At 39.0% G+C, this 26,556-nt stretch overlaps 2 protein-coding genes across 4 annotated transcripts; one reads left to right on the top strand and one right to left on the bottom strand.

The window, feature by feature from the left end:
• Positions 1 to 477: 477 nt before the first annotated feature.
• On the bottom strand, positions 478 to 13,076 carry NUSAP1 (nucleolar and spindle associated protein 1). Its single transcript, XM_014950224.1, has 12 exons — positions 12,932 to 13,076; positions 11,905 to 11,970; positions 10,803 to 10,991; positions 9,557 to 9,728; positions 7,714 to 7,803; positions 6,889 to 7,001; positions 6,115 to 6,180; positions 5,752 to 5,936; positions 3,445 to 3,620; positions 2,803 to 2,913; positions 1,952 to 2,045; positions 478 to 1,556 (listed from the first exon to the last, which is right to left on the bottom strand). Exons 1-12 carry the CDS (start codon positions 13,022 to 13,024, stop codon positions 1,469 to 1,471), a joined length of 1,443 nt encoding a protein of 480 aa, XP_014805710.1. The 5' UTR covers positions 13,025 to 13,076; the 3' UTR covers positions 478 to 1,468.
• A 326-nt stretch (positions 13,077 to 13,402) lies between these two features.
• Positions 13,403 to 19,050, top strand: OIP5 (Opa interacting protein 5). Of its 3 annotated transcripts, none has more exons than XM_014950207.1 (6): positions 13,403 to 13,707; positions 13,817 to 13,883; positions 14,874 to 14,996; positions 15,561 to 15,642; positions 16,095 to 16,313; positions 18,409 to 19,050. In XM_014950207.1, exons 1-5 carry the CDS (start codon positions 13,404 to 13,406, stop codon positions 16,248 to 16,250), a joined length of 732 nt encoding a protein of 243 aa, XP_014805693.1. In that variant the 5' UTR covers position 13,403; the 3' UTR covers positions 16,251 to 16,313; positions 18,409 to 19,050. The 3 variants fall into 3 exon arrangements, with proteins under 3 accessions (XP_014805693.1, XP_014805694.1, XP_014805692.1); XM_014950208.1 differs by lacking the exon at positions 15,561 to 15,642 and adding an exon at positions 15,321 to 15,402; XM_014950206.1 differs by lacking the exons at positions 14,874 to 14,996; positions 15,561 to 15,642; positions 16,095 to 16,313 and adding exons at positions 17,209 to 17,331; positions 17,655 to 17,736 and having other exon boundaries at positions 18,190 to 19,050.
• The last annotated feature ends 7,506 nt before the right edge of the window (positions 19,051 to 26,556 follow it).

Genomic DNA, 26,556 nt, shown 5'->3' with positions numbered 1-26,556 from the left:
CCATTATCTTGGCTGTATGGTACTAAGTCACAGCCTCAGGGGGTGGCACAGAAGCTTAATGCCTCCCTTTTTCTGAGAAGTCTGGTTTTTGGTAATTTGAGAAACACTTTAAAGAGCAAGTGTTGAATAGTGTGAATAGTTTCATTTCAGCTGTCACAAACTTAGCACTGACCTTGTTTAAGTGTACTTTACAAATACTAAATATACCTACATTTTACATGGAAGAGGCCACAATAAAGCAAAGCTGAAGCAAAGTCTTATACTATTGCTCCTAATTCTGTGCAAGAGGAAACCAAGAGAGAGGTGATGGTTATTGTTTTTAAAGACACTGGACAAACATGCATTTATAAAGTAGTAGGCAGGCTAGTGGGTAAGGAAAACTTGTCACAAAACACTGAGTAGTAAATAAAAGTGGGAATAAAAGTAGTGCTGTGCTGAGAAGGTGGTTGTACACAGTACACCAGGTGCTACAACCAGTTATAAACAAGATATAAGCCAAATATTTATTAAGTTAATAAAAAATTTGCTTGTTCTTGACACTTCAGCATGTTTGATAGGACACTAAATGCACTGAAGAAGTTATTTGCTCAAAATTCTAGCCAAGATTACAACTGCTAAATTACCTTTCCAGCTCCATTCATAATGCATCCAGACAGCTTTCCTCTGAATTTTTTTAAAAAATAACAATAAGAACAGCTTTTAAATCTAAGGTATTGAATGTGTCTAAACACTACTGTAACCTCTTTTAAGCATCATAGAGAGGAAAAGCAGAAGAGTTTTGTTAACATCTACTATTTACCATAGAAAAAAAAAAAGTAACTTTGAACAGTTAAGGTTCAGTTGTGGCTTTTCAAAAATATGGTATTTTACAATTACGTTATGCTGTAAGCTTTTATTTTTCCAGAGAGCTTGCATATTTTTTTTCTTTGCTTGGAAATTCCCTACTACTTCATAGGCATGCAATTAGAAATGCTGAATAATTGTTGTAACAGTTGTTACAAAATTTAGGGATTGATCTGAAGCACAGGGCAAGCAGACATCTCCAACTCCTACAATTTAGCAAGGGACTATTTTGAAGCTTGGTATCCAGAGTGTGCATTCTGGTGGGTAACAAATGCATTCGGGTGGAGAAATCTGTCCTGAGTTGCAACAAGGCTTCTTGAACATCTTTTTTTTCCTGTTTTTCCACTTACATTTTGTGCTTTAACATCTTTTAGTTAAATGAGTTCGTTAAATGAAAACATTAGAACTCTCTAGTTGCTTAATAAGCTGCTAAAAGTTTGTAACTCTCATCTTGTTGGAGAAGTTTATCCCTAAAACATTTTGCTCAGATGCTTTATAAGGTCTCTTTCAGTGCCCTCTCTGGATTCCACTAGCTAATAGCAACCTGAACCATACACAAACAGCAAAGATATTTACATGACAGGAACAGTATTTACAGTGATTTCTTAGATATTTCTTCTCCCTCCTAACCCAGGGATAATCCTCTGCGTCTTCCGACAGCCTGAGCCTTTTTCTTTTTTCTCTCTTGCTCATGTTTCTCACGCCTTTCTTCCCTGAAGGGGAAAAAGAAGAGAGACGGACCATATCAAGTTATATTAAAGGCAGAGACACGAGCAATAAACACAATACTTCTGTCTTAGACATACAGGTCTAACATTCCATATTCACAGCCTCCTCTGAGGTACATACAGGTCTAACATTCCATATTCACAGCTTCCTCTGAGGTGCAGGTGATTCTCCAAACACTAGAAAATACAGCTTTTGTAGAAGAAAAGTCTGTTGGATTCAGAGCTGCCCTCTTCCTGATACTAGACAGACTATTCGAGGCAAAAATTGCTTTAATATAAAAGGATTATTTCCTGAACTGCATATTTATATCCAAAAAGATAAATAAGTCGTCATATAATTTTAAATAACACTATTCATAAAAAGTTTATGCTCTACTAACCTTGTCTGGAGATGCGGCTGTTTGTAATCTTTCCTGCATGAAGACTTATTTAGGACAGTATTTTCTTTACATTCTCCCCAAGGTTTTAGTCGTCCTACAATTTGGGGGCAAAAGAGACACTGTTGAATTCCTAGTTTAGTAATTGTGCACTTCAATTGTTATAGTGACTTTATACCAGCTGGCCTGGTTTTTTGTGGGTTAACTTGAAGCTGAAATGCCTCTTCAGCTGCATTAGCAGTTTCACCAGCCCCATCCCCTACAGGTAGTTTTTCTATGAGTAGTAGCAGGTGACTGTAGTTAAAAGTAATTAGCAGTTTCACCAGCCCCATCCCCTACAAGTAGTTTTTCTGAGTAGTAGCAAGTGACTGTAGTTAAAAGGACACACACCACACAAAGTTCAGCTTCTCACACACTAGTGGAGTTTTTAAAAGACATAAATTAAAAATATGCCTCTTTTTATAAAAGACTATGTCATTCCCTGTACATACATCTATTCAGTGGAATATAAGGACACACTAGTGGAGTTTTTAAAAGACATAAAATAAAAATAAGCCTCTTTTTGTAAAATACTCTCTTATATTCCCCGTACATACATCTATTCAGTGGAATATAGGCATGTTTATTCTTGTATTTGTGGGCTTTTGGTCATAAAGACTTGTTCTTCAGTAGGGAGGCTCTTAAAGCACATATTATGTAGAAATTTAACATCAGTCCACAGACTGTGTGAGAATCCAGAGAGGAAGGGAAATGGACAGGAAAAGAGACTGAAAACATTGCTGTGTCATGGTTTGTATCAACGCTTTACTTTTAAGGGGTATGAATGACCAACACAAACTGCAGGATCCCGGTACCTTTATGTGGCTGATACCGAAGCGGCCTCGCGAGACTTGCTTTGAGATCAAATGTCTTCTTTGCACTTGTGGGTTCTGCAGAGTGAGCTGAGAACTTGAAGGGGGTGATAACTACAAAAGGCATCAAGACAGCATACTTAATTACAGTAGCAAGAACATCAAGTGCCCGCGAAAGCCACCTTACAACTACCAAGACCAAAGAGTCACTAAATGCTACCTCTAAAGACAGAATTTCACAAATACAGCTCACTTGAAACTGGGAGCTTCCAGAGAGCAAGAACTATAAGTATTAGCCCTTTTGCACCGCAGAGAAAATCTCCCTGTACCTGTTAAATGAGCCTTTTGCGATGTGGTCCCTAGAGGTCTAGAATGATTTCTATGCCCTACATCCTATATTGGGCTTTTCTGTAGGTAGTTAGGTATTGTATGTTTAAGTCTTAGCACCTAACTATTTTAGTCAAAAAACTGGAAACCAAAGGAAATGAAGAAACTACTGTAGTTTCTAAAGAATCAGTAATAAATTAGAGAATTAAAACAAAACCTGGGTCATGACATTAGGGTGTAAAAAAAAGTTATATGATAATTCAGTAAGACAGAAGCCTTGATATTTAAAAAAACCCAAATATTTACAATCCACTTTACCCTTTGATGCAGTTAGATCATTATTTCTTGCATTTTCCTTGCTCTTTTTCAGACTTATCAGTTTGCAGCTCTTTTCACTATGAGGTGTGTGGCCCTCTTCCACGTACGGAGACATTCGAGATGGTGTCTTGGTAAGAGAACGCTTATGCTCATTATCTTTTGTGGCTTCTGAGAACCTGATAATTATTAGAAAACGTGAAGACAAAATTAGTCATCTACAAGGAACACAAGCGCCGTGACAGAATACAGAAGGTTCTGCATTCTACATTTCTTACAGGTAGAAAGTTTTACTGTGTATAAGATGTTCACAGCTTGTGCATAAACTTCACTAAAAATACTTTGCTGGCAGTTTCCAAGTCACAAGCCATCATCAATAGCAGTAAATAATATTAGGAATTATTAAGAACTGACTTTCCTGTTATTCTGGAAAGTGAATAAATTTGGATGTAATGAGCTAGTAGATTTCTTCACCAACATGTATGATTTACTTTAGATTCTGTGGTAAAACATTATATATAGAATATTATTAAAATTCAATTTAAGAAAAATCAAAAGAAAATTAAAAGAGGAAGAAACTGGAAATTTTAGTTAAAACACATGAGTTACCTGCATACCAAGACACACGTGCTGTGTATGCATATATACACCCACATTTTTAAAGTATATGTGTGTATATATGTATATATGTGTACAAATATATAACCATATGAAAGAAAATTCCAAATCTTGCATGACATAATACCCTTATCAAAAAGTAATTGAGAATAAGCTGAAAGCCTGCAAGATATGGAAATGAGTAAATGTTGATGAAAGCCCCGTTTAGAGCGCTTGCAGGTTTCTACATGAAGCACACACAGCTTGTGAGATCCACCTCAGCACATCTTTGGACAAATGGAAAGGAAGCAAATTCCAAAAACATTGTTTTAGTTTACATATTGCTAAGAATCAAGTAGTGCCACAGTGAAGACAATAAAAATCATCCAACCAGAGGCCGAATGAATATTGTTTTCATTTGTTGTTATCTATTGAAATCAGAGATAGCACATTCAAAGCAGGGGCAAAGCCAGTAAGACATGGAGCTTGATTTTACAAGGAATCTTGTAATCTTGACCTTTTGAATAGCCAAAGAACTGCAGGCAAAAATTACAAAGTCCCACATTGATTTATGAGGAGTTGTCAATATTAGAAGTCACACTCTGGGACTTCATAATAACCCCTCACACGTTTCATTCACAGACAAAAAAGTTCCAGCAGCTACAATCTTGGCATGTGTGAGCCGAGAGGTGAAGGTTATCAGAAAAATAGGAAGTAACACAACTGAAACCTGAGATTAACCAGGTATCATTAGAAGGAATTAAAAAAAAAAAAGGATAAGGGTAAATTATAGAATGTCTAAATCTGAACTTCAGTCACAGTGGAAAGTTTAGTAAACTTAATGAAGCTGGAATTAGTACAATTGTTAGAAATCAACAAAAAAATAGTAGGAGCAAGGACTTTCACTTAAAAGAAAAATGGGCAAAAGGATATTCATCAATGGAGTATCACATGGACCATCCTTTTGATTCCTTTTAAAAGGTTTTCTGTTCAAGACTTCAAAAAAATTAGTAAGAGGCTAATAAAGTTTACCGATAACAAAAGTTCACAGTAGAGAATTAGGTTACTGTGTAGGAATAATAAAGTGCACATGGTATTTTCAAAGGAAGTGAGATGAGGTTTAAAAGCACTGAATATGAGCTCGTTCATTTAGCAATTCATCACAACTTTCTGGTGTCAACTTGATTCCCATCTGCCAGAAATCATCTGCTTGGATCAGTCTATCACAAAACGTGCCCCTGCTGCGACTTGGAGGGGGCAGGAACATGGAGAAAAGGAAAAGAGGGTACCCAAAAAAAACCCCTAATGACAACTCCATTGTGAGAGTCACCTGGAATATTGCATAGTTCTGGTTGAGAAATCTCAAAGATAAATTAATTCATATATAAAAGAAACTATTATGTTGCCTAAAAAAATGAAAAACCTAACACAGTAAAGGAAAAAAAAACGATTTGGTTTGGTTGGTTTAAATGTAAATGCTGAAGATGAAAGCTGACAGGCAAGATTCCTCTACCATCAAACACCAAACTGAAGAATCAAGACAGTAACAGCACAGTAAGGCTTAAAGCAGCCATAAAGCTAGACTGAAAGTTAATCAATCAGATTAGTTCATGTTTGGAATGCAAATAATATAGACAAATCACACTTAGCGTGGATTAGTTCATGCGTATCACAGCAAATTGCTCCCTGGTAGTTTTGGTTTGTTCTTTTTACCTGACGTTCATTTTGGTTGTTGAAAGGACAGGATTAAATGAAGATTTCGTTGATAAAATGCTGGGATGGGCAGCGTTCAGAGAATTGCGTGGTGAGCGGCGGAGATGACCAGGAGTGAGAGTGGTGGAGAATCTGCCTCTTTCTGGATTTGGGCTGAAAAAAAGTGTTTTGCCACTGGATCGTTTCTAGGGAAAAGCAAATACTGAGTTAGCAAACACTGCTAAAAATTTTATCAGAAAAGCAGCTAAGAAGAAGAGAAAACAAACAGGTGAGTCGTACAGTCAGTTTTTCCCTTTTCTCTTTAAAAGCATATTTTAAGCATAAATAGTTCTATTATTATTAAACTGATCTGAAAACACATACCTTAGAACTGTTGTGCGGAGTGCCTTTTTCTGATGCTCTTAGGTGGTTTGATTTTTTGTCCAACACCTGCCAAAAGTAATTATCTTTAAATATACATTGATATACTGTATATCACAGAGAGAAATGTAGCGCTCAGGAGTTCCAGCGTTACTGTTTTGAGACATCAATTAACACATTCATTCCTATATTCATCAACACATGACTGACCCTTTTTTAAGGTCTGCCACACTCTGGAAGAGGCCCTGTTAGCAGCTGTCACCCATGCAAGCATGAAATACTAAAACTGAATCAAGGCCACTGCGAACAACATGCATTGCATGTATGTTAAAGGAGAGTCATATGCAAACAATGATTCTTTAAGGCACAAAAAAGGAACTTAAATATTTAATTCCTGCTCTTTGAAAAATAACCTATCCCCTTGGTAAGCTCTGCAGCAACCTAAGAGTTGTAAGCAAAAGCTCCAGGAGATCCTTTACAAAATTAATTGCGACAATTATTTTTACTCAAAACTGGCAAGTTACTTGTGGGTTCCTATAACTATTTATAGCCATACGCTGTTAATATATAAAAACGTACATAACTATACAAGTTATATTCAAATAACTATAACTAGTTATAGAGGACTGCAGTTAAATTTCACTGCTCATAACATGCCACATCATGTACACAAGGCCAGCTGCTTACTGCTCTAAAGAGACTCTACAGGACTTTTAGAGAGGATTTAGAGAGAAATGAATATGGGAACTCTGGATATCTTCCCATGTTACCACTTACCTTCAATTCATTGAGAGAACTGCTGCAGTTTTCAATCAGTTTTTTTTTCCTCTCAACGTAGTCAGTAATAGATTCCATTTTCTTGAACTGAGCCTCATGCAACTTTTTAAAGTCTAAAAAAGTTCCAAAAATCAGAAGAGTCACATAGCTGATAATCACCTCAGGAAGCTCATTGCTTAATAGAAGAATCTTGCAACACCTATCACTGTGGCCTCAAAAAACCCCTCAAAAATGTATCCCTCTAATAAAAGACTGTGCATACACAGGTAACCAAACAGCATGAAACAGAATCTATTTCAGTTACCAGTTACCTGCTGCACACTCTGGAGAATTATAGAATGGTTTGGGCTGGAAGCCACCTTTAAAGATCACCTAGATAAACCCCCAAATTCTGCAGTTAAAGAAAGAAAAATAAATACTTCCAAATTTTATACGATTTGAAGTATTTTATGAAGTGATGAAAATTAGCTAATATGTAGTACAGACCAATAGTGGTATTTATAAAGTAAAAGCTAAACAAGCAGGAGTACTAGCATGTTTTTCCACCCTTTGTTGGTTTGAAAATCTTGCATGCAAGTATCATATCCAAAAAACAAAGTGCTCGTTAAACCAGCTTTATAACATAGATGTGAGTCATTTACTACTGTGACTTTACAAGCTGGAAGATATACATTAAAACGTAACCTTTGGGAACTTTGTTTGCATGCTTTTTAAAGAAAGGATGTTCTTTTCTTCAAGAAGAAATAGAAATTCGAGTTATAAAAACCTGTAAGCTAGGTCTGCCTTCACACAGAGACAACACACCTAGATGGTAGGTTCTCTTACTTGGTGTAGTAGCTTTCATTCCTGTTTTCCCAGACCTAGATGTACGGCCTATGTATAAAGGGATCTTCCCTCCTGCACGGTGAGCGTTACCTGGTACAGCGAGATTAGACAAAAAATCACTAGAACTCCTTTTTATGTCATCACAACTGTTTTAAAAGTATTTGTTCCAAAACACACCTTAGCTCCTCAAAGTGGGTTTAGGTTTTGAGAAATAAAAACGTCACCTGGAATAGATATGTCCTAAGTCACCCAAAAGCCTTTTCACTGGTACGTCAGTAACAGTGTGACTTGACAAAAATACAAGCCCAGCATGAATTTTACAGTCATACTAGATTACTATCTTCTGATAGCTAACTTCCTCTGTAAAATACTTTACAGGAGAACTATGCTTGTGGTAAGCAAAACCAACCTTAAAATTCACAGGTCTTAATCTATTTAATAAGCTACCAATTTTAAAATATTGATAACAAAGAAGAAATGCCTTCTGGCCATCTTTTCTGCCACTTTATATATGCATAGAGGGTCTAAGTTCTTTTTATCATCTCTGCTCTCAGGCATGGTATTAAGCTCATGTTCACATTTTAGTGATTAAATTAATTTAATTTTATTAAAAAAAAAAATCAAGTGAAGACTTCACATCAAGTTCAATATTTGCATATCAAAAGCAAACATTAGCTTTTCTATTAATTCATATCCTCTTTAAACTTGGATGACCTCAATATGTTGAAAGAAACTCTCACTGGAAGCAAATAATGGAGCATTGTTGAAAATAATTGTTGAAAAATCGACTTTTCAACATTTCAAACGCGTAGTATTTTTGTCACACAGCTCTTCCTGTCTGAAATTACTGACAAAAAAGAAAACCAAAACAACAGAAAGCAGTACAGATATTTATAATTACAGTTATACGACTGTGCCAACTGTCAGGATGAATGCTGCCTGAACGAAAGCATCCTCTACATATTCTATTGTTTCTGTTTTCAGAAGAACTTTCATTGAAAAAACCTAGTTTTCTAAATTATAGGTGGCCTCCAATAAGACTAGCCTTGGAAATTCTAATGAACATCAAGGATACTCATAATACAGCTGAAGGACTACATACACTTAGTCTAATAGAAGCAAATAACAATATGTATCCTATTTTGCAGGCCCATAATATCAATAAATTATCAGATTGAGCAGACAAATTCATTTCATCATGTCAGCTGCATGCACAAAGGAGTGGGGAAGAAATGAATTCATGTTTTCAGCAGCCTTACGTTTGAAGGTCTGAAAAAAACACCAGATTAAAAAAAATGATCCACTCTAATACATTCAGATATTGTTAGGCAGTTAAAACAATTTATAAAGGATTCTCTCTTTATGTTCTTTTCTATTATTTTTATTCCTGAGAAGAAAGTGACAAAACCTGCCCATCTGTAAGGGGAAAAAAAAAAGAAAAAAAAAAAGAAAAAAAGCAGCAGCACGAGGAAGGACACTCTCCCTTTCTTGCCACTTTTTAAAGGAGCCAAGTAGCATCTCAGGGGTATTCCAAAGCACACTGATCCTATATGAGGTGCAAGACTTAAGTACATGCAGAACTTCAAGAACTCCTTCACCAAAAGCATCAGGTCCAGAAGTTCTGAAGTCAAAGCCAGCAGAATTCCTACATCACTGAATTTGTGGATTTGTGTCACCACGTGTTAAAACAAACAAGTACATGAACTCAAACGAGACAGACTTTTTTCTGATACTGATCACCAGACATGCCACAAAAACCTCTGTAGACACAGTAAAATGCACCTTTTGGTTATTTTAAGTAGTACAAATTACTAAACTTACATTTTAAGAATTTTCTACTTACATATAACTCCACCACTTTTAGTAGAAGTCTTCTCTGGTTGTTCTTTCTGACCAGCACCCATCCCTGGCTTCTCAATATCTCTCTTTTTAGTTACTTCTTCCTCCTTTTGGAACACCTGTCCTTTTTCGTGCTCATCCCGAGGCACTTCATTTTCTTTCATTTCAGAATGCTCCTGTAGTTTAAACATACTTCATTTAAACAGTTTGTTCCAACTGAATATAAAGAGAACTGTTGTTCTGAGAACAGTCAGTGGAAAAGGTTGCCCAGAGAGGTTTTCTATCCTCCATCCTTAGGGGTTTTCAATATTGGATTAGATAAAGCCTTAAGCGTTGTGGTCTAACCTCAAGATTGACCTTGCTTTCACTGGGAGATTGAGCAAGAGACTTTCTGAAGTCCAACCCAAGTTAACCTGTGAAACACTTAACCTGTTATTTCACCAATCTATGTTAGAAAGCTTTTAGCTGCACTACTTTCAACATTTTAGTATAAAATTGCCTTCATTGAAAAAAGTTATTTGCAAGTAAAAATAGATTGGTTCCCTAGATTTTACTGTTGCAGCTTTGGCTACTGTACAATTATCTAACACTAACAGAAAAACACTCCTCATTTCCCTTCTCTAACTACGACTGATTAAAGTCTTTCAAGCAGTTCTTAGTTCACCCACTACTTACATGTAATTCTAGAGAAAAATAATTCTACCTCCATCTCACCTTGAAACTTTCCCTCCCTCAGCCATACAACCCACAAACAAAGAACCCACTGAGAGGAGTGGGAATTAAAAAAAAATGCGAAGTTCAGGCAATCATGCAATTTCTGTTAATTTCTTCTAAATAAAGAAAGAGAAAACAGCTTTGTTTTAGATAAATTTTGAAACTAGTCTAATATTTAGAATACTACAATGAAGTAATGAAAGCAGTCTCACATGCAGATAAAGTGTCTGGAATCATATATTTCCTGGAGGAAACTAATTTATTTCCTTCAACATTTAATGTTCCTTTCTGTTTATTATGGAATAGCACGTAGTAAACACAGACAAAATCAGTGCTACAAAGTACAGAAGATCAGTACCAGAATGTTTGCATATGAAGTTTTTTATATATGTATATATATAAACACACACACACACATATATATATGAAACATATAGCACCTACTAAGTGGTGGTAGGAAAAAAATCAGGTGTATTTAAATTATGCTAAGGGGAAGGGGGGGCAGCCAGAACACAAAACCAAGCAACATAAATCACCTCTTCCTCAGAGTGCCCTGTATTTTCTTCAGTGGTGGTAGTTTCCTCCTTGGAATTCCTCTTTTTTCTATTTATTTTCTTTTCTTTACCACGTCTTTTTGTAACAAAACACACTGAACGAGGCGCAGTTTCCTCATGATTGCTCGGTTCACACGATTTGATGGGAGAAGATGCACGTTTTTCAGAGTCCTGTTGCAGAGAAATACTATGATGTGGAACGTACTGACACAAACATAGATTAGATACTCCAAAGAGACAGCTTCAATTTTATTATTGGAAAAAGTACTTCACACAGAGGAAACACAGTAGCATGCCACTTCATAGCATAGTAAGCAAGAAATTAGCAATATCTAGATTTCCCTAAACAAAGTTCATTGTCTGAAGACTTTAAAAATAAGTCGTATGGTTGTTTTATTACATAGCACTTTAATAAGATTATTAAAAATACTTTATGTTTGAAATCTGACTTGCATGATGCTGTGACCATCCCAGATTTGTACATTTCTGTAAAATACTCTCCACCAAAAACTCAGATCCTCTTGCATGCTTGTGAAAATTAAAAATAAGCTGACAAGGATCACACTTTAAAGGAAGCACTTAAAGGGAGATACATTTTAGAAAAAGCAGATACCGATTTACTTAAACATAAAAAGCGTAGCCAAACTAAACAAAATAATTCCACTTACAGACAATAAAACTTTTTTTGCAAAGTAAAGAAAACCACACATTAATAAATGAATAAAGGAAATACTTTCATTATAGAGTCAGTGTAAGTAAATAGTAGTAGGTGCAAAATGCTTTCCACTGAGTATCTAGTCCCTTTCATCTAGGCATGGAAAATGAATAGAATATTGTTATATTTGATAGTGACTAGTGTCTGGAGCTAAACAGGCAAGAACTAAGATCAGTTCAATAGAAAGCACATGTTAGTATTCAGAGAATAATTTTGTGCCAATGCTGAAAGATTTTGGCGGCTGAACGAGATCAGCTTTGGGTCATAGGAGGCTGCTTCAAAACTAACATTAGCACATCTATTTCTATCAGTACATGACTGTGTTAAACTAAAGGCGCTGTTAGGAATGGCTGATTTATCATCTGTTACCATATTTTCATCATCTTGGTTTATTCCATGGAAGTGTTGATTCAGTGCTTTCAACAATTTGTCTGCCTGGAGAGAAATCAAAACAACGTATGAACCAAGTCATCCAACAAAAAACTGCATAAAAACATCTAGTGTCCTATTAATTCATCCAACAAACAAGCAGAGTATTTCCTGAATCCAACAGAATAAGGCACACCTAGAGCTTCATTCAAGTCGGGCAAATTCAAGTCAGTCACTCAAGTCAGAGAAAGTGCTTAAGGCTACAGAAAAACACGTAGCATTTTCTCTACAGAGCCACAAAGACAAGTTTCCCTGACTAGATTTCTTCCAGAAATTTTCCATCTATTTTCTAGAAAATTTAATCCTTCAAAGATGGATGAAACTGACTGGTTTTAGCGGCAATGCATAGCTCAAGAGGAATTAAAACTGTATCAAATTTCCACAACAAATTACGTCTTTCTTGCCCATAGCACAAGCAAAGCATTCTTCTCACCCCTTAGGTATACTCAACACTAACAGCTACAAAGTAACAACAACAAAATTGCGCCACTGATATTTTAGGCTATGAAAGACCTCATCGCTAGAAGCTTAAGAACAAAATAACTCGGAACTAGAACTCCGAGCCGAAGTCTTAATGCTTTCAGGAGAACGAGCCCCTCTGCCCGTCCAAAGTTGTGGATTTTCGTTCTTTTAAAGCTTTACGCCTTTTTCCCGCTGGCAGCGCCTCAGCCCGGTGCTGCCGAGGGGTTTACAGGCGGTGGCACCTCCCAGGAGGGGTGAGGCCGCAACCGCCAACGTACAGCTCCCTCCAGGCAGGAGAAACCGCCGTGTGCTTACATTTCTCCTCCTTAACCGCGACTGTTAACCCGCCGCGGACCCCGTGAGGAGGGCAGCGTTCCCCTCCCGACACCCGCCCCCCTCAGCTCCCAGCCAGGCAGAGGAGGAGCCCCAGAACCGAGGCCTGTCTCCAGAGAACGGGGGGGGGGACACCCAGAAACTTTCACCCCCGACTCGCCCCTCGCCTTACCCGCAGGTTAGCCTTCAGGCCGGCGGCCTTCGCCATCTGCTGGAGCTCCACATACTTCAGCGACTGCAGCTGCTGGAGGGAAGGGAGCGCCATGATGATGGCGGCAGCCGCAGCGCCTCACTGGGCCCAACCGCCGCGCTTCGAATCTCGCGCTCAACTAACAGGCCGCGCCTTATCCCCGCCCCCCCGCCGTTCGAACTCGCCCGCCGCGCCAGGCCATTGGCTGAGCCGGGCAAAGGGGCAGAGCCTAGAGGTGCGGAAACCACCAATAGCGACGCAGCCGCTGGGTTGTGCTTTATTTCAAACGGAGGCCCTGCCCTCTCCCGCTCGATTGGGCGACGGAACGACGCGACGCGGCCCGCTGCCCAATGAGCTCGGGAGGTGAGGATTGACGCGCCCGCTGACCAATAGCAGCGCAAGACTGCAAGGCCGGGAAGGCGGGCGGCGCGCTCGAACGCGGGGCGGGAGAAAGATGGCGGTGAGGCGGCAGCTGCGGAGCCTCTTCCAGGAGCCGCAGCTCAGTGGGGTCATCACTGTAGAGCGGCCGTCCTCCCCCCCGGCTGCCGCCGCCGCACGCCTCTGTCCCTCGCCGCCTCCCTCACCGCCGGCTGCGAGAGTGGTGGCGGAGCCGTTGCCGTTGTCCCCGCCACGGCAGCGGGGCCCGCTGCCGGTGGATTGCGCCGTGTTCCAGTGTGGCGGCTGCTGGGCGGTGCTGGGGGACTCGCTGCACCTCTGTGGGCTGGAGGAGCGGCGACTCGGCCTCCTCGTCTGCTACAGTCAGTGCCTGCCTCGGGGGGGAGCGTCGGTGGGTGTCCTGAGGCGAGTCCCGGGGGTGCCCGGGCCGTCGTCCTCAGCGGGTCCCTCCTTCTCTCTTTTTCTCCTCAGGAGTCACAAACAACGTGGTTTGGGAGGACTCGCTCATGGTTGGCTTGGAGGGAGCCCTCCTGGGATGGTGGGTAGCTTCGCCCGGTCCGGGCACTGGGCCTGTCCCGGGCGAGGGGCTGGTGGCGAGCTCGGGAGCTCCTCTGGCTACTGGCCTGGGGGGGGGTGTGTGTGTCAGTTTTTAAATGCCGAAGTGATTTTTGTACCCGGGCTCCATCGTTTCCGATGGAGAAACATTTTGTAGGTATAGAGCTTTCATGGTTTTTTGGGTCAAAATCCTATGTTTTGCTGCTCTAGCCGTTTTTGGTGGGGAGGAACGTTTGAGCGATGCAGCCTAGCCCTTAGTTCTCTTTTTTCTGCGCCTTCCCTTAGAAAGGTGTATTACATAAATTTAAGCATCTCTGTTTAGGGTGGGTTTGGTTTTTTGTCTTGTTTTGGGGTTTTGTTTGGTTGGTTTTGGCTTGTCTTAATACTGAAAATATCTAACTTCTGTCTATTCACAAGCCTACAGTTGTCACCAGGTTTGGTGACTCGGGAATTACCCTGATGGGAAGGAAGTAAACACTGCCTGAGGGCTTGCAGAACTAGCAGCTTGTTTACGTGATATTTAAAGGCCATTCCACAACCTTAGAGCTTTTTAAATAAAAGACTCTGGTTGTTGAGTTTGTTTGGGAGGGGTGGTTTGGGGAGGGTGCCTCTGCGAGAGGCAGTAATCTTTTTTTATCAGGAGGAAATCTCACACCTCTGACCTGCCATAGGTGTGGGTGCAGGCATTGTTTTACCAGTTAAATCACATTCGGTTGGCACAGCCTAAAACACTCTGTGGTAATAAGCCATGTATTTTCTTCCCCAACTGCAACTTCACTTATTACGCAGATTATTTCTTAAACAATGTGCCCAACTTCTTTTGCTCACACTCTCTCTGAACGTATTCTTTCTTTAAGGAGAGAGCATTGCTGTCTTTTTTTATTGCCCTGATATTTGATGTCCTCCAACAAACATGCAGTATTTATGGTTTCGAAAGCCTCTGCTTAATGGTATTATACCTTTCCTCTTTTAGTGCTTACAATGCATTATCCTGTCAGTCTTGCGGCTTGATCGTGGGCTTCATTCTTTACTCTGCCCCCAGTGACCTGGCCTATCTCCGAGGCTGCTTCTGTTTCTTCAAGCACAGCATCATCTGGTGAGAATACTGAAATCTCCTTCAGTTCCAGATTTGCTTAGCTAACGTAAAGAATCAAAATTGTTCCATGACAGACTGAGAACTTGACTCTAGAAACTGTAAACTACTTATAGCTGGTGGTGAGAGCACCTTATGATTACAAAGTAAAGCCATTGTTATGCTTTTAATATTTTCACAATGTATTAACTGCTTTTGGCAACAACTTTGTATCTGATTTAAAATAATCTGAAATAATCTGTCTAAACAATGAATGCAATTATGAGGTTTTTAACTGGTTTTCTTTTGTTGTGGGGTTTTTTTTCCCTTTCCCCTTTTGTTTTCCAGTTATCTCTTAGGAAAACAAACGATAATAGAAGCTTCTAAGGTGAATTTTCCTGCTGTGACTTTGAAGGAAAAACTGCGAGAAGTAAGGTTTCTACATTAATTTGTATGCAAAATATTTTTTAAATGCTGATATCTGTATGGATATTAGTCCAAAAATATAGACACAATTACTTTTCTTTTTTCAAGACCATAAAATAGAAAAACTACGGTTTTTTTTCCCTTTCCCCTTTTGTTTTCCAGTTATCTCTTAGGAAAACAAACGATAATAGAAGCTTCTAAGGTGAATTTTCCTGCTGTGACTTTGAAGGAAAAACTGCGAGAAGTAAGGTTTCTACATTAATTTGTATGCAAAATATTTTTTAAATGCTGATATCTGTATGGATATTAATCCAAAAATATAGACGCAATTACTTTTTTTTTTCAAGATCATAAAATAGAAAAACTAATGATGTATAAAACAGGGATTGACTTAAATGCACGAGACATGCAAAACGCTTTCTAGAACCACTTATCTGCAAAACATATCCAGTTCTAGCTAATTTTCTGGCAGAAGTTCGTTATCTTTTGTTATGGTTTGAGAAACCCACTAGAATTTATTGTCATTTAGACAATTATTCTATCACCTGATGACACCTTCCCATCTGGGAAGTGGCTCTTTAGCCACTGAAAGTGGGGTGCAGAGATCATTCAAAGATCCAGTGTCAGGACACTTTTTCTTTTTTTCTCTAGTTTTAATACACATTTATCTTTTTCTTTTTCTTTTTTTTTTTCTAGATGAAAGAAAAACTTGTGGAGGTCCACATTCGCGTAGAATTGCTGATGAAGAAGCTGGAGGAACTGCAACAACAGAATGATGTGGCAGAAAGGCAAGCCTGTGCTTCAAATGCAGTCGGCCTTCCGCCGGGATATGCAATAGTCAGGGTCAACTAATAACAGGCCATTTTTAAGAACTGTGGAGTTGTTTCTGCATCTCGGCTGAGTTTGTTCATTATGGTGGGGGTGTCAGTTTTTAAATGCCGAAGTGATTTTTGTACCCGGGCTCCATCGTTTCCGATGGAGAAACATTTTGTAGGTATAGAGCTTTCATGGTTTTTTGGGTCAAAATCCTATGTTTTGCTGCTCTAGCCGTTTTTGGTGGGGAGGAACGTTTGAGCGATGCAGCCTAGCCCTTAGTTCTCTTTTTTCTGCGCCTTCCCTTAGAAAGGTGTATTACATAAATTTAAGCATCTCTGTTTAGGGTGGGTTTGGTTTTTTGTCTTGTTTTGGGGTTTTGTTTGGTTGGTTTTGGCTTGTCTTAATACTGAAAATATCTAACTTCTGTCTATTCACAAGCCTACAGTTGTCACCAGGTTTGGTGACTCGGGAATTACCCTGATGGGAAGGAAGTAAACACTGCCTGAGGGCTTGCAGAACTAGCAGCTTGTTTACGTGATATTTAAAGGCCATTCCACAACCTTAGAGCTTTTTAAATAAAAGACTCTGGTTGTTGAGTTTGTTTGGGAGGGGTGGTTTGGGGAGGGTGCCTCTGCGAGAGGCAGTAATCTTTTTTTATCAGGAGGAAATCTCACACCTCTGACCTGCCATAGGTGTGGGTGCAGGCATTGTTTTACCAGTTAAATCACATTCGGTTGGCACAGCCTAAAACACTCTGTGGTAATAAGCCATGTATTTTCTTCCCCAACTGCAACTTCACTTATTACGCAGATTATTTCTTAAACAATGTGCCCAACTTCTTTTGCTCACACTCTCTCTGAACGTATTCTTTCTTTAAGGAGAGAGCATTGCTGTCTTTTTTTATTGCCCTGATATTTGATGTCCTCCAACAAACATGCAGTATTTATGGTTTCGAAAGCCTCTGCTTAATGGTATTATACCTTTCCTCTTTTAGTGCTTACAATGCATTATCCTGTCAGTCTTGTGGCTTGATCGTGGGCTTCATTCTTTACTCTGCCCCCAGTGACCTGGCCTATCTCCGAGGCTGCTTCTGTTTCTTCAAGCACAGCATCATCTGGTGAGAATACTGAAATCTCCTTCAGTTCCAGATTTGCTTAGCTAACGTAAAGAATCAAAATTGTTCCATGACAGACTGAGAACTTGACTCTAGAAACTGTAAACTGCTTATAGCTGGTGGTGAGAGGACCTTAGATTAGAAACTAAAGCCATTGTTACGTTTTTAATATTTTCACAATGTATTAACTGCTTTTGGCAACAACTTTGTATCTGATTTAAAATAATCTTAAATATTCTGTCTAAATGATGAATGCAATTATGAGGTTTTTAACTGGTTTTCTTTTGTTGTGGGGTTTTTTTTCCCTTTCCCCTTTTGTTTTCCAGTTATCTCTTAGGAAAACAAACGATAATAGAAGCTTCTAAGGTGAATTTTCCTGCTGTGACTTTGAAGGAAAAACTGCGAGAAGTAAGGTTTCTACATTAATTTGTATGCAAAATATTTTTTAAATGCTGATATCTGTATGGATATTAGTCCAAAAATATAGACACAATTACTTTTCTTTTTTCAAGACCATAAAATAGAAAAACTACTGATGTATAAAACAGGGATTGACTTAAATGCACGAGACATGCAAAACACTTTCTAGAACCACTTATCTGCAAAACATATCCAGTTCTAGCTAATTTTCTGGCAGAAGTTCGTTATCTTTTGTTATGGTTTGAGAAACCCACTAGAATTTATTGTCATTTAGACAATTATTCTATCACCTGATGACACCTTCCCATCTGGGAAGTGGCTCTTTAGCCACTGAAAGTGGGGTGCAGAGATCATTCAAAGATCCAGTGTCAGGACACTTTTTCTTTTTTTCTCTAGTTTTAATACACATTTATCTTTTTCTTTTTCTTTTTTTTTTTCTAGATGAAAGAAAAACTTGTGGAGGTCCACATTCGCGTAGAATTGCTGATGAAGAAGCTGGAGGAACTGCAACAACAGAATGATGTGGCAGAAAGGCAAGCCTGTGCTTCAAATGCAGTCGGCCTTCCGCCGGGATATGCAATAGTCAGGGTCAACTAATAACAGGCCATTTTTAAGAACTGTGGAGTTGTTTCTGCATCTCGGCTGAGTTTGTTCATTATGGTGAAATAATGCACCAGAACAGGGTTCAGAGGGTTGATCTGTCACTTTATCTGTGTATAGAATGAACCGATGCTTAAGTGCATCCCTTCAATCTAAGGGGAGCACCTGAAGTCTGACAGACTGAAGTTATGCTTGGAAAAATGGATAGCTCACCCATGCAGCGCATCGCTCTCCGAGACAGCATAAATATGACTGATTCCCTCCAATGACATTAGGAGGAAAAACAGCCTTTGAAATACTAAAATCAGGTTTCTGGAACTATACAAAACATACTAACAAGTTGATACTCAAGAGGAGCTGTTATAAATCGAATGTCCTCACACAAATCTGAAGTCCCTGTCATACCTTTTCATACAGACACAGTATTAATGGCAGCTAGCTCTTGGCCAAGGGGCTCGTTAGCCACATCTGGTATGTGAGCCACTTGCTGAGTGGCCTCCTGATCAGTTCTTTTAGATTGGCCTGTGTACGTGACCTGCAGAAGGAGTGAGCTGGTGTGTCACAGGAGCTGCCCAGTGTGCTTGCTGAGGGTGTGAACCTGGCTGGCAGAATGCTGGCTGGGGCACAAGGCTTTGGGTTTCAAATTCAAGGGCAGCCCATGTGCTTGCCAAGTCCCCTGGAAGCGCGCCCCAGCAGCTGTGCAGGACCGAGGCACGTTCCTGCTGCAGGGCAGCTCTCAGGGCATGGCCTCAGAGGCTTTAAGGTGGGCACCTGACCCTTATGCTACTACTTACCTTAACTCTGCTGCTTTTTGATTAGGAGTTCCAAGTTGTCCCAGTTCGTTCTGATTAAGCACTAACATAGAATACCGGCAGCCATTCTGCAGGGAGAGGAGAGGCACTGTCTGTTAAATTCCAATACCATATGCTATCTAAATTATTTTTATGTTTTACAACTTTGACAGTGCAAAAATGCTGTGCTTTTTAATGACAGCTAAATTCAGGATGTCAAAAGTAACGACCTGAAGTAAATGTTAAGACTCCTGTAAGATCTGTCTCATTGCCCATGACGATAAATGTTATATTCTCTAAAATTAGCTGCATCCTGAACCCTTAGCTGGAAGGCTGTTCTTAAACAGTTGTCACTGTATATTCAGGTGAAGTTTGGAGTTGCTGTATTTGATTGCTTCAGTATTAAGAACAAAACGTTTTTACTGTTGTGCAGTGACTTCTGCATTATGTTTAAGGACCCTGTTGGTCTTTAACTGGGGTCTGGTGACTAAGCTCGTTTTGTGCAAGCGTCTCAAGGAAATGCTTTCCATTGTATAACTTCCCCTTGTGTTACTTTCTAAGTGACAGCCCTTTTGTCATTGCATCAGTCTGAGAAACATGACTGATGGCTGGACTACTCACTTTTGCCCTTTTACTCTTGTTTTGCATCAGTCTGAGAAACATGACTGATGGCAGGACTACTCACTTTTGCCCTTTTATTCTGTATTCTGCGTTGAGACTGTTTCTTGCTATGTACTTTACATCTATACTGTATGTGACAGTGCTAAATTGTCTTCTTTCATTTAGCTAAGTGTCCACCTAAAAGGAAAAAGTTGTCAGTTACTTTTTTTTTTTAAATATATATTATTTTTACAGTTGTAAAGAATAAACTTTTTTAAAATAAAAAAAAAGCTCTAATTCAAAAGTATATATTGTGTGGATCACTGATAATATCATATGAGTAATAAGCCCCCTTCTTTTCCTTAAATTATGTTTGCAGGGGAAAAAAATGTTGCTTAGGTGCTGGCTCGTGATGAAACAGTAAATATTTAATGGTTCCTCACATTACTTAGCATTAATTTAAACACATTTTTAAACTACATTTCTCCAGTCTTTGGAACCAGGAGGACTCTGCTGTGGTCTTTCGTGTCTATTTATCAAATGTTTTTTCTTGGCATTAACTATTGCCTGATGTAGCTGCTGATACTCACAGCAGTACAGTGTTCTAAGTAAATTCGGTGTTAAGAAACAAATCACCTTAATTCACAAAACATAAAATAAATGCATTAATCTTCAGTAATTTGAGATGAACATTTTTTGAGTTGTGATTAAACCTATGGGTGCATTTTGATTTAAGTGATGCTTAAAAATTATTTTTTTTTCCTGAAAGATTCAGCTTCTGATGCCACAGCCTGTCCCAGATTCAAATTCCTCTTAATCAATCAATGAATATTTGTTTTTTTTATTCTGGTGTAGAACCTCATCTCCTCTAACTAGGCACCTTGTGAGACACGCTCTAGCTTTAAGTGCAGCCAGGGCCAGGCTGGCTTGGGAGGGATGGATTTTCTAAAAAATTCGGTGTTAAGAAACAAATCACCTTAATTCACAAAACATAAAATAAATGCATTAATCTTCAGTAATTTGAGATGAACATTTTTTGAGTTATGATTAAACCTATGGGCGCATTTTGATTTAAGTGATGCTTAAAAATTATTTTGAATACCAACCACTTAGAAGTCAGGTCTCAAGGTCACACTCAGCAGCTGTCTTCTCTGGAATCTAAAGACAAAAACAGCTAGAAAATGAAACAAGTTAAGGTTGTTGAATGGACTCCTGAAGTGACAATCATACTGTGAATCTTTTATAAGCAAACTGCAAGGGAAGTTGTGACATCCCAACCACAGAAGGAATTTTTCAGAAATAGAGTTGCCAAAACAATAAATAATCCACATATATGAAATACTTTTCTGATGGGCTGCTTATTGCTTTCAGGCAATCTATACAAGCAACAGAAGCTTTTTGCTACCATCTAAAACAACCCTTGAAGCTTTTAACTGACAAGTTGCCCCTCTTGGTGTGAGTGGAGCAACAACTTTCCTTTAGTTGCCTTCCAAGAAACCAGAGGCTCTTGTGCCTAAAGTCTGCTGGAACAGCTGGACCCAAAGCAGATGAGGTTACCCAGTATAGGTCAGTTTAGATCAAATTGTGAAGTTTTGACAAAGGTACAACAAATAACACAAACACATCTCAGAAGTGGAACAAATTTTCTGAACAAATGACACAGCCAGTTTTAGTGCATTCTCAGCCTGTGCTGCTTTATTGCTAAAAAAATTTGTATACAGGTGCAGAGTTTCCAAGTTCATTTTTAAACAGTTCCTCTTTACAGTGTCAAAAGAATAAAATCTTATCTTGAAATCCTCAAAGATGCATAGATATAAAAGCAAGCTGCCTTTTGGAAAAACATCAGAATTTGCAGGGAGACATTCTTTCACTGTTACCATGTAAAACACGTGTGCAATGGGAGTACATAGTTCCTAGTGACACCAATAATTTCCTCCACTAATCCATGTGAGCATGCCATCACAAGTTCAGTATGAGAAGTATTTTCTAGCCTGTTTTTTAAGTACTAAGGTAATTTTTAAGGATCTGTAACTAATACTTCTCCTTTGCTGTTATATCACACTTGTCAAAAGGAGGATATCTTCACTGACATCCTAAAGTAGCTTATTCCTCAGGTTTGATATTGAAGAGAATAAGCATTAACAAAGGATACAGCTGCTTACTCATCACACAAAAGTAAATACATTTAACAGGGTTTAAAACCATGCAAAGTGTTCTAAAGAATACCCACTAAGAATTAGACGACCATGGTTAACTGCTGGGCTAAACTTGTTTTACAAATTCCCGTTTGGCTTGAAGAAGTTGGCTCAAAGGATTTCCATTTTCTCTAACTTCCAATACCATAAATTAGTTAATTTCTCCTCTAATATTCCTATCTTCATTTGGCAATTCTTGTCTATCTAGAAAGAGTATTCATGAGAAAAACACAACCCCCATTCAAAACCCAAATCACGGTGCTTTATGGATGGTTGGTGATGAAGTATGAACAGGAGTTAACTTGACACAATTTCTTCCTCCAGGACACTTCCTCTTTCTCTTCAGGAAAGAGGATGGAGCCTCTGTACAAGGAGAAGTGTTCTGCACAAGTTAAGCCCACCTACAAAATTAAGCTAAGCTAGAAGTATGGTATTCTGCAGTAACAAGCTAGTATTCTACACGTTTGGATACAAGTTGAAACTTGGAAAAGTATTAGTGACGTAGGCCATGCCACACATTCTATGTTATTTTTAAACTGCCAGCAGAAATTCCACTTATCCACTAAAAGACTCGGGAAACACCACAGAGAACACACTAAAAGTTTACAGAAAGATGGCACCCAAATTCCCTTTTAGTTAAGAAATGAAGAAAAAAGACTATTGCAACCTGTGTTGCAGAAGATAAAGACCTTCAGTGATCAAATCTCATTTTCTGTTTTTAAAAATCTCTTTAAAGAACTCAAAAAATATACAAGATTACCAGTATTTTCAGGTTCATTCCTGCAGGTGCCATTATTGCTGGCTGGTACCAGTATGCTTCAGTACAGCTGCCTATGTGGCTAGAGAGTTACCTGAAAATACTGTCTATTAAAAAGCTATTCAACACCTGAAATATATGTACTGTGCTTATTAATTTCAGTCTTCTCCAAATAATTTCTCTCACCACACCCAAGCTTATTACCTACTGCCTGGCAAATACTACACTCAATTTGAGTCTGTGGTTTCCGACACTTGGTTGGTTTGTGTTTGTTTGTTGGTTGTTTTGTGGGTTGTGTTTTTTTTTTTTTTTCACCCGTTGCTCCCCCCTGCACTTTGTAAGAAACTCTGCACCCTTTTCCTTGCTACAGCTGCAGCAGGTGAGAAACCTCGTCTCGCCCCTAAACATGCTTAGTTCATGCCCTGCTTTTTACATGCTCAGGGCACTAATATGAACCAGACAAGAGGTGATAAAGGCGAGTTCTGCTGATCCTGGTTCCCGATTTACAGTTTTGGTGCCATGCTTCTGTCCCTATCTATACATTCTGCCCCTTTCTCTACAGGGGCAGCACATTCTCTACAAACTCAAAATTTGAGAATCAAAGCAGGAAGTTCAAGCTATTGGTATATTAATTCCTATTGCTTCATTATGTATAAATGCATATCTCAATTTACTGGTAGTAACTACATTACACTAGACATTTTGAATCATGCATAATTAGAATACTAGCTCTAAGATTTGGTTTGTGGGCCTGTGCCGCTTTCCTTCAATTTCTCCACGCGGTTCTTCATGCCTCAGGCATTACAAACTAGCAGCCTTTGATTTGACCTGCAAACACGCTCATCTGGAGGGGAAGTGGAAAGAAGCAGACAGGATTTACATAGGACACACTAAACAGTAAATTACCTTTCATCTTTAACCTTAGTTGTTGTAAGGTCTTAGGGAATCTGTCTATTCTAACCTGGTACGTAGGCTCAGAGAGAGAAACAGCTCTGCTTACGTCACGAACACCGACACTTTCTCTACAACTCAGGGGAAAGCGTAGAGCAGACTGAAAGAGACATCAGAATCCACGGTTAGTGTTCTGCACTGTTAAACGAAGACACCCTGGTTCAACTGCTGGCTTTTGTGTGACAGTCAAAGCTCTACAGGGGCAAAATGCTGGATCATTCGGTAAAAGAAATCCAATGGAATCTGACTTGAACTGCAGCTCTGTACCTGAACAGCAAGCAGGATTAGTAGTTTTGGAGGAAGACCAGACAATTTCCTAGGGATGCAGGAAGCAGTTATTTCTAAGATTGATTATCCATCAAACCCCATTCTTCTCTTCCATATTTTTCTCTTCTCTGCCCAAAAAACACAGCACCAGCTATTGACAATGGAATCCTTGTGTAAAGTGTCAGCATCCTGAAGCTCAGTACAACTTCTCTTCACTCACTATCAAGGAGTGTTTGCAAGACTTCCTTTTTTGTCCTAAATTTGACAATTAACCTCAGTTACCGAAGGTGCAACGCCCAGCACAATTACTGGCTAGACCTTTTGCAGCAGCACTACTGCATGTGGAACCAGCATATACTTGCACCATCTGGGTTGAGTACTGCTAAAGGAGCCACATCAGTACTGGTCACTATGCCTTTGACATCCCACACTGAGATGTGGCAGCATCTAACACTTCCACTGAGTTTTAGAAGCATTGGAAATCAAGGGGGTTGGAACAAAAGTCACGTTGTACAAGAGCTGAAGGGCAAAGGGATTCCTTTTCTTGCTGTGAATAGTAATTTTTAGTCTAGTAGCCCGTAGAACACAGATAATTACAAGAAGTCTGAACTGGGAAGAATACACAGACAGCTTGCTGGCTTTATCAATCTGGATTCCCCTCCACTTCTCTGAGTAAATAAACCCTTGAAGAATTCTGTTCAGCCAAGTTTATACTTCTGAAGTACGAACATGACTGTTTTCATTATTATGTAAATGTACTTGCTGACCACAGATGAGAATAAATTTATGATTTCTCTAATGTAATCAGATAACAATCAAATTACAGTCCCCTGTGGCCAGCTTCCAATGTTATCAATAATTCAACAGCTGATTACAACTTTCCAGACCAATTAGCTTTTCATACACATATTACATACTAGCCAACACTTAATTTAGACATCCTCATGCTTATCCTGGTTACTTTATGTTGTAAAGATGCTCACGGCCCTCACAGTCTCATTATCAACTTATTAAGATCCAAAAAGCTTCACCTCCATAATTTCGGAACACTAGAAGCCTCCCTTCAGCTGTAAATTACAGTTCAAATTACTTCAGCTTTCTAGAAGAAATCCAGCCAGATAGATCTAAACCTCAAATGTAATAGTTCTGTTCAGAGTACAGTATTACCTGTTGGGCCATATTGTCTCTATAGACTACAGATCTGCACTGAAAACAGTGTCAACTATGGACATTTTAGAACTCCTGCAGCTCTTTTTATGTAACTCTTTGATAGCAAATACTTTGCTGAGTGCAGAGGCTACAGCTGCAGATCAATAATCCCTTGTGTTACCCGAAGCTTCAGCGTTCCTGCCTCTGCAAAACTTGAGGCATCAATAAAAATCAATTAGGGTCTGAAACAGTGTTTAGCAAGGCTAAAATTATTTTTTGCCGCAAAGTTACATTTTTAGAATTCTACAGTTGTGCTTGGAATGTACAAACGTTTTGAGTGTCGTGTTCTCCATTTTTTAATTTTTGATTTAAAGATTCAGATTGGTCTTTTTAAACACAGAAAACTAAAAGTACTTCCCACAATAAAAGCTTCTAACTTCAGAATCAGGTTCTCTTCACAGTCCAGTATTTGGAAGGGTTTAGTTTCTTCTCAGAGAAACGGAAGTGCTAGATTATAAAAAAGAAAAAAATATAGAGAAACTTCAACTATCCTTTTCAAAAGAATTGTCTGCCCTTCCTCCAGCACTCATTGACAGTGCTTCAGATATGTGACAAAGCTAATTTATTATTATTTTTTTTTATATTCGAAACTTCAGCTATCCTTTTCAAAAGAACTGTCTGCCCTTCCTCCAGCACTCATTGACAGTGCTTCAGATATGTGACAAAGCTAATTTATTATTTTTTTTTTAAGATTAGGTTCATTAACTAAGTATTCAAGTGCCAAATTCCCTCCAATGAGAGGAACATAAGAGGAATTCACCCATTTTCCCCAGGAAGAGACTCTTCACGCAACTCCCTGCAGCACAGAGCGCCACAAACTTATTTGGTTATTACCCACTTACTCTACTGTACAGTCTTGCTAATGCAAGTTATTTACTATCACATGCAAAACAGTTATTGCTACTAAAGTTCTATTTTCTTATTAAATCATCTTATGGCTTTGTTTGCATCAGGGATTCTTCCCCCTACATACTGTGCTATTTTGCATTCCAGTTTCAGAGGTATTTTTCAATTGATTCTCCCAAGCACTAAACTACTTTATTCAATGGTACAGCTACTTCCATTTAGAATTGGAACCTAACTCTCAGCACAGGTCCCCCAGAGCTCTGCTGTAAATGGCCCACCTGTCCAATTGCCTTGGAAATGTATTAGATGCAGAGGGTTGGTTGGTTGTTTCCCTGTTACATACATTAACTCTGCACGGACTACTGATTTCGCACCAAATTACATGCTTCTTGATTAATTATTTTAGAGATATATCGTATCAAAATTACAAAACCAAGCTACCCGTTCCCTCCCTCCCCCCAATGGCCATTTACAGGCAGGTCTCAGGAAAAAAAGATGCAGTATCCTCTCTAAGTTGAAAGAGAATTTTGTTCTTATAAAAAAGAAATGGGTGAAGAGCAACACTGGTACCAAATAAAAAACTTTATTCCTA

This window comes from Calidris pugnax, unplaced genomic scaffold (genome assembly GCF_001431845.1).
Source record: "Calidris pugnax isolate Ruff unplaced genomic scaffold, ASM143184v1 scaffold68, whole genome shotgun sequence".
NCBI lineage: Eukaryota > Metazoa > Chordata > Aves > Charadriiformes > Scolopacidae > Calidris > Calidris pugnax.
This window is presented reverse-complemented; position numbering and strand designations above follow the sequence as displayed.